The sequence below is a fragment of the Acanthisitta chloris genome, unplaced genomic scaffold (genome assembly GCF_000695815.1).
Source record: "Acanthisitta chloris isolate BGI_N310 unplaced genomic scaffold, ASM69581v1 scaffold42298, whole genome shotgun sequence".
Classification (NCBI taxonomy): domain Eukaryota; kingdom Metazoa; phylum Chordata; class Aves; order Passeriformes; family Acanthisittidae; genus Acanthisitta; species Acanthisitta chloris.
Window position 1 is genome coordinate 3,880 of NW_008689432.1, and position 8,051 is coordinate 11,930.

Genomic DNA, 8,051 nt, shown 5'->3' on the forward strand with positions numbered 1-8,051 from the left:
TCCTCCAGTGCCAGACCCAGACACCTCTTAAACACTTCCAGGGGCTCCACCACCTCCCTGGGCAACCAAACCCTGCTAAAACCAAAGCACCTTACTTCATATGCAAGAGGTGAGAAGTGTTAGAAGGTGCAAAGGATTAGCTTAATTTATGACCTGGTGAATAGGGTTGTCCATTCAGTTCAGCCTTTTAGCACAGCACCAACACCAAGGGCATCCTCAGAAAAAAGTGTATGATAATAATTTCCAGTTTGGCAAACATTCATATAATAACAGAATAACAATCCTACACAAATTTACATGCGTTTATGTACAACTCATTGTAAGCTCTCAGCAGGGCAATACTGCCAAAATGGGTCCAGAAGTATCTCGTGGAGGAGCAGCTGGCCAGAATGCCTGTCTGGCACAACACATGGAAACACGAACAGAGGGAAAGGGACTACATGGTATTTTGGAGCTGACAGCTCCATACACCCAACCACGATCTGCAGAAGGCCTGCAGCTGGCAATGCTCATGCACAGCCCTGACACCTGCCTTACTTTTATCCCAGCAGACCCAACTCAAGACCAGGCAGCTTTGCTTCCCTCTTCACCAAAGCTGGCAAGGGCAGCTCCCCATCTTTGCTCTTGGCTGTCCTCAGCAACTTCAAGCAGGTTTCCCAAGGTGTGTTCCTGATCACTGTTACCTCTTCAGACTTCATTTTATGGCAGAGGAATCAGGGAAGAACAAGCAGCAGCATCAGTGTTTTTCCCCCCATCCTTCCTCTCACCTCCTGTGACAATCCACTCCTCCTGGGGAGAAAAAAAAGTCACCCTTTCCTCCACAGAAGCCTTTGTGTCCTCCTAACCAGGGCCTCCTCACAGATCCTTCCAGCTTGCACCAGCCCCCCAGTATTAGCTCAGCCACTGATTGCTACCCCATCCTTCAACATTATCAGTTGCATTCTCTCACTGCCAGAGAGCATGAGAAAAGCAGGTGCCAATCTCCCCTCAAGGACAGGCCTGATTTGTTCCCTCAAATAAATCAGCTAATTTGCAGTGACATTCCTTTGGGACTGAAAGCACATGCTCCCTTTTGCCTCTAGATTGAGGAACAGCAGATGATGATGAGCAGAGTGCAGAACTCTGCCCATCTTCTACAATGATCAGACTAACAGAGAACTAGTTTCTTGGGGAAAATACTCTGTCAACAAAATTAACCTCTTTGTGAGCATCTGAAGTTTTACAATTTAAGTAGATGGTGATTTCTTTTTTATTGCAGCTGGATTAACATGAGCATTCCTTATATATGGAAAGCAAATGCTGACACAGAGAGGCTAGAAAGGTATAACTTGTACAGGAATGCAGGCAGAGGTCACAGTGTCTTTCCCTGTTCTGTGGCTTTGTCACACAAGCTTTATGGAATCACTGTTGCTTTTACATGCTCAATCACATGTTCCAATCAGACAAAGGATTGATATAAACATACTATGTACATGATGCAAAATTTTAACGAAATAATGAAAGAGGGGAAGAAAGCTTTATTAAAAACAGGAACTCATGCCGGGAGAAAAAAAAATTGCTGCTTAGAAGAGAAAGACCATGATAAACCTTTATGTTAGATTACTAGCAGATAGTACTGAAAAATATTTTTCTTCAGATGAATAAAGAATGGAGCTCTGTGAAACAGCAAATTTGGGGGGTTGTTTATCAATAGATTTACTTAGTAGCCGGACTAAGAGTTAACCATTGAATCAGAAAATAAATATTCTGCACTATCGTACTCTTTGTTTACTGTGTACATTCATTTCCATATGTCTTTTGACACAAATAGCCAAAGACTTTCAAGATTCCCTTATTTTTCTAAATGTTGCTTTACATTCAGAATGGCAAAAACTACTTGTGCAAGATTAGCCATAAGGAAGCTTATTTAATTTGAACTCAAAGAGGTAATGCTGAAACTCTCAGAACTAACTTACCTCCATACCTAAAGCTTTGCATTTCATGAATGTGAAGTGGTATATGAACAGAGAACATCTTGCACTCACATCTCCATGCCTAACAGCCACAAGTGACTGTCCCTGGGTGGAACTTATTCATATGTACTGGTGATTCAGTTGTTTCCACTGGCACTGGGCATGGATAAGTGAATGCACAGAGAATGCACACACTGTATTTAATCCTGGTGATACTGACTGCATGAGAACTATACAGTAAGTTTACTGTAATCAGTTTGGCAAATTCTGTGAAGAATGCACTAGTATAGTTTCCCCCTTTGACTGCCTGCTCATGTGGACAGGAGAGATTCAGAACTGGAACTTGCATCAAATCTCTCTTGTCTACAAGTTCCAGTCCTGTCTTTCTCTTACACTGATCATTTGTAATTTTTTCTTTCTCCAAAACACATTTACTATCCTATGCAGTGGGAAACATCTTAGGTTTCAAATCAAAATTAGTATCAGTTTTATTAGTCATTTAAAATAATGAGAGACTATTGTAAACAATCGACATAAAACACAGTTTATTTCCAACCATTTGCCTAATTCACATGGTGTTTATAAGAGTAAACTGCATTTAGAAATGACTTGATTAGCTTCTAACCTTAGCAGTATTGCTATTGAGCAGAAGCTGTACTGGTTAGCATAATTTGTTTTCACTGAGGGAAATGTGGTACTGAAATAGGTACTGAACACTTCAGAGACCTTCCAGAAAGAAATATTTATCTATTCAGCAGCCTCTTTGCTGAACTTACCCACATGAACATTCCAACTGTAAATCCCATGCTTGAAGAGTATATTCTTTGGAGCACAGCAGTCAGGAGAACACACTTGGAAACACAGCAAATATAAAAAGATAACTTAGGAACTAGCAAATAATACAAGATTACAGTAATAACTGAAGTATTCTCCTGTGCTCTTTCAAGCTAGAATGCTGAAGCCTTAAATAATTCCCACATTTTAGCACTGACACAGAAGTGTGATACGCAAAGTGCATAAGCAGGGGGAAGAGCTGCTTTGCAAGAGGTAGAAAAGGTTTTATAAAATATTCAGGCACAATTCTTAGCAGTTTTAAAAGCCATCAGAAAGTTACAAAGTAATAATGACCATTATACATGTATTTTTTACAAGTTTGTTTATTTTTACCCTTTGGAATAAAAGTATATTTCATGCATTCTCATAGAATCTTTTTTTTTCTCCTATATTGTATGTGATTTCACAAGTTTTACAGGCTCTCAGGAAGTCTTGCCATGAGGGGTTATACAGAAAAACTGATGCACTATTAGGCAATGCTTTTTCAAGAGAAGCAAGGGGATGCAAACCCTGTTTGTGTAAGGTTCATGTATCAAAGAACAGAGGAACACACACTCAAAATCCATACAAATATACTTAGCTACTGAGGTTTACCCCCACCTCAATTAAGAAGAGGGTGCTTTCAGAACAGAACTTTTTCTCTTTTCAAACACAAATCTTCACAAATGAATTCTTTACAGTGCAGTGATTATATGCAAAATTTCACCATAGCCATAAATCAAAACACCAAGATCACTACATTTACCATGAGCTAAGAGACATTCACTTAGTGTCAGTTCAAAAAAATGCCTTCTTTGACCTAAAGTACATAAGGCTTTACTGGTAACAAGTTCTTATCGAAGATTTGCTTTATTCCGGTCACAGCATATGGGTTGGTTTGGTTTTTTTGCTCATTTTACTTTTTCTCTTGGTCTTTTTCTGCATCCAGAAGAGCTGAACGGATTCCCAGTTTCTTCAGCTCTTCTACAAGATCTCCATTCTGATGCATCTGGAGCAGGATATCACAGCCACCAACGAACTCACCATTGAGGTACACTTGAGGGATGGTAGGCCAGTTAGAGTAGTTTTTTATTCCTGCATCAGAAAACAAAAAGAAGGTATTAAAGGTTTTCTCCCCTCTCCAAATAGAAAGGTATTTGAAAAGGAATGCATTGCTTCCCCCTGACAATACCACTGACATTTTCATTTCTTTCCCATTAAGGCAAAACATTTTCTACGTAACAGGAGCACTATCAGAAAAACCAAAAATGTTAAAGTTAGATTTGGTTCTCACTCCAACTCAAAGATGTGGGTTGAAAGATACGGAGGCAGCTCCTATACTGACCTCAAGCAAGAGCTAAAAGAGTGTAGTGCCTTTTTCCCTCCCAGGAAACAAGCAAATACAATTTTTCAATCAATTACAGAAATGAGAAGTATTGAGAAATACTGAGAACTGTTTACTTCCCTTTATATTTCCCAGAGGGACTTTAAAATACTTTATGTTCTTACTGAATTCATACAGTTATACTTATTCCTGCAATTTCAACTGCAAGATACATTTGCCCCTGTTACGGCCTTATGAATTTCAAGCTGCTTTATCTTTCATTGCCAGACACTACAGGCCAAGGGAGGGGCACAAAGACTGAAGTCTCTTCACAAATGCTCATTAAAAAAAACATAGCTCGAGCCACAGTTCTCAAGTACAGAATTGAAGCTTAAAACTGTGTTTTATAGAAGACAAATATAAGACAACCCAAAAATTGAAACTGGTACATACTGAACCCCAATTGCACTTATAGATGTCGCACAAAAAATTATACAGAAGAATCATTCCATCTAATTTTTAAATGAGCCTTTAGACAAAGCCATTATTTCTGTAGCAGAGGAAATAGCTAAATCCTACAGCTGGTGGATGTGAGTTTTATACGATCACATCACCAGCATTTGCTTAGACACAAGCTTTGAATTCGGCATTTTTATGTATTTTCAACATGTAATGCCTGGAGTTTTTCTGACAAAGGCATGAAAGTCCATACAGCACATTTTAGCCTGCAGAGATGCCTTTTCAGAACATCAGAGACCATTCACCTTGGAACCCAACCCTCTATCAAACATGTGCAAGCTTTAGCATAGCTGTCAAAGGACTAACAACAAATATTTGACCTGCACAGCTGAAAGCACAAAGGAACTTGTTTTACCCTTAGAAAAGATTTTAACCTCTAAAGACTACAACAGTAAAACCCAAAATATTTGAAGTAAAAAAATAACCATATAAGCAAATTATGCTTACTTTATTGGAATCTAAACCAATTTGTTTTTAATAAATATGTATGAGTGCATAAATATATAGTGGGAATATGATTTTAATATATAAAAGATGCAATACAGCTAGTAATTCCCCTTAGCAAAATACCAGTGTGTTTAAAAAAATCCATAAAAATAATAGTAACTGAGAAAAAAATGTTTGCAATGAAGTGTTGCTAACTATCAAATAAAATGTCAGCTAAGGGATTTTACTTTGACTTCAGATTTTGTGTATGGACAACCAATGCTTCAGCAGTCCAAACCAGCAAGTTTAGCATATAAATCAAGGCCAAAGAGAACACATAACCATCTAACCTCCATCATCACCATCTGGAACTTCTTACTTAGGTTTTAATGAAATACTACCTCAATTGTTTAGATACAGTTTGCAGAAATTTTAATGTCAACTTGCATTTAGCAATAGTTTTCTTAAACACTCTTTGGACATTGAGTGTTCAAAACTGCTCAAATTGTCCTAAGGATCTCTTAATCCATAAAAGTTTCAATGAGCTCCAGTGTTAAGACATGCTTAAGGATGACCCTACTCAAAGGAGCCACTGTAGATACAAAATAGGGCTTGTTTTTTCTTAAGACATTGCAATGACACAGTGGGTCATCTGGTCCAACCTCCCTGCTCCAGCAGGGCCATCCGAGAGCACATGGCTCAGGACTGTGTCCAGACACTTCTCCAATACCTCCAGTGAAGGAGAATCCACGACAACGTGAATTGAGAACCAAGGGCTCTACATAACAAACTTGCTGCTAACAAGCATTCCAAGCTAATATTTACACCAATAATTCTTTCACAGAAATATTTTCTTCAAGGACCCAACTGCACATACATACAAGCACTGGTAGTACTTTCAAGGATCTATCCAACTTCAGATAAAAACGAGAATACAATCAAGCTCAGTTGCTCTGTGCTGCATTTCATGTACTGGACAAGCTACTTTAAATGCCTTCGTGTTGAGGTTCAACCAGATTACAAACTGAAAACCTCCACAACTGGCTGCCCAACTCTGACCCCAGTGGAGTGGTTACTGATACTGCTTCAGCAGTATTAACGTGGGTTAGCCTGGGCTACACCTGCTGCTCAGGATGGTGTTTGGGAGGATTCCTTTGGCAGTACAGACAACCCAAGGGATTTCCATGCCCCTCGCTGCAGAATACTGTGCCTGGCTGTGCTTTAAAACCACCACTGGCTTTGGAAAGCCACATTCCACAGGTCATGTTTTTCATTTGACAGCTGATCCAGCACACTTTAAGGTGACTGAGAAACCAGGAGCAGTGCAAAGCACTACGGAAAGGGGTACCCAGCACACTCCCACCCCTGCTCCCAACTCCTTACCAACTCTCAGCCTCTCTTGCCAGCATTAGCACTAACAACAGATGGGCCATATCAAAGAACTGACTCAAGCAACACTCATTCCTACAACACTTTCTTCATGGAGATCACAGAACCATTAAGGTCAGAAAAGACCTCTAAGATAATTAAGTCCAACCAGTGTGTTTACCAGTGAACCACATCCCCAAGTGCCATGTCCACACACCTTTTGAACACTTCTAGGGATGGAGATTCCACCACTTCCCTGGGCAGCCTATTCCAATGCCTGAGTACCACTGGCACTGATGCAAACATGACTGAGGGAAGGCTAGCCCCAGGGGTAGGAGAAAGGGTCAAGATCACTTGCTTGGCAACATCCCATGCTTAGGTGATGTAAAGGCAACAATGAAAATAATCGGTGAACTACCACAACAGTTTAAACCACCACTTTTCTAGTATGTGATCTCATGCTTCTCTGCCACCTTAGTAACCTGAGCCAGTCTAATGCCATCCATCAGCTGAGAGCAGGATAAATTCTGGAAGCGCCAGCTTCAAGAGACTTGAAATGCCATGGAATCTGAGAGTGCTGAGGTCTCTGAAAACAGCTTCCTAAGGAAGGATTTGTGTCAGGGAAGCATATCCTCAGCTCAAGTTCAGATCAACCACATGCAGTACCAATAACTTTAGTTTCATAGATCTAAGTGTGCTTTTAGGTGAAAAGGCAAGTTGTTTGGGTTTTACAGCTTGCCATATTCTAGTACAGGGCATGTTTCAGCAATTGAACTATAACTGTCTAAAAATAAGGTGTTTCAATACAGGCAAGAAACCAACAAGCACTTCAGACTTGCCCAAACTGCCATCTCTCCTACAGCTGCTCTTAGTACAAATGTATGAGCACACATACATGCAAACATTTAAGTTAGGCTTAGGTGAATACAAAGCTCAAAGTGTGTGGCTGAGCTCACACACAGCAAGCTCCTTGCAGACCAACCTTTACTAAATGTATTTTATACTTTCCCAGCTAAAGGTTCTTGCTTTCCCTCATTACCCCATGGTGCATGCAGAGCAGATTATATTCACAGAGAGGGCTTAGGAGTGTCACACGCTGCATAGCTAACTTTTCTCTTCTCCAGGCTGAACAGCCCCAACTCCCTCAGCCTGTCCTCATAGGGGAGATGCTCCAGACTTCTTATCAACTTCGTGGTCTCCTCTGGACTTGCTCCAACAGTTCCATATCCTTCTTGTATTATATTTCTTGTGCAAACAATTAGCATAACTTTGTACTTTACCAAAGGAACCCCAGCAGGGAGTACCAGTGGGAATCAAGCAGTACAAGCCCAAGTTATCCATGGAACTTCCCTGTATTGTTTGCAGGGAAGACAAAACCTAATAACGAAGGATTCCAAGGAGTCTTGAACCGTGTCTATCACGGCACTGTGGCACGAAGATCTCCAGGAGTCACCCCGCACACACAACTGCGTTCAGCTGATAACCGAGACGTGCAGGACACGGGGAGGGTCACAGCAACCACCCCAGGGCGTGCGGGCAGAGCGACCTCAGCGGCACCTCTCACTCACACACCTCCCACCGCACCAACCCCCAAACCTCCGCGTTCAGAGCAACACCAGCCCGACCCAGCGCATCGCCCGAGCGAGCAG

General features: G+C 40.9%; 1 protein-coding gene across 1 annotated transcript; it reads right to left on the minus strand.

The window, feature by feature from the left end:
- Nucleotides 1–3,681: 3,681 nt before the first annotated feature.
- Nucleotides 3,682–3,860, minus strand: GLRX5 (glutaredoxin 5; the record flags this gene model as incomplete). The annotated part of the gene is made up of 1 exon (XM_009081388.1): nucleotides 3,682–3,860. A coding segment is annotated over one exon (179 nt), but the record flags the coding sequence as incomplete, so codon positions are not given.
- Between the last annotated feature and the right edge of the window lie 4,191 nt (nucleotides 3,861–8,051).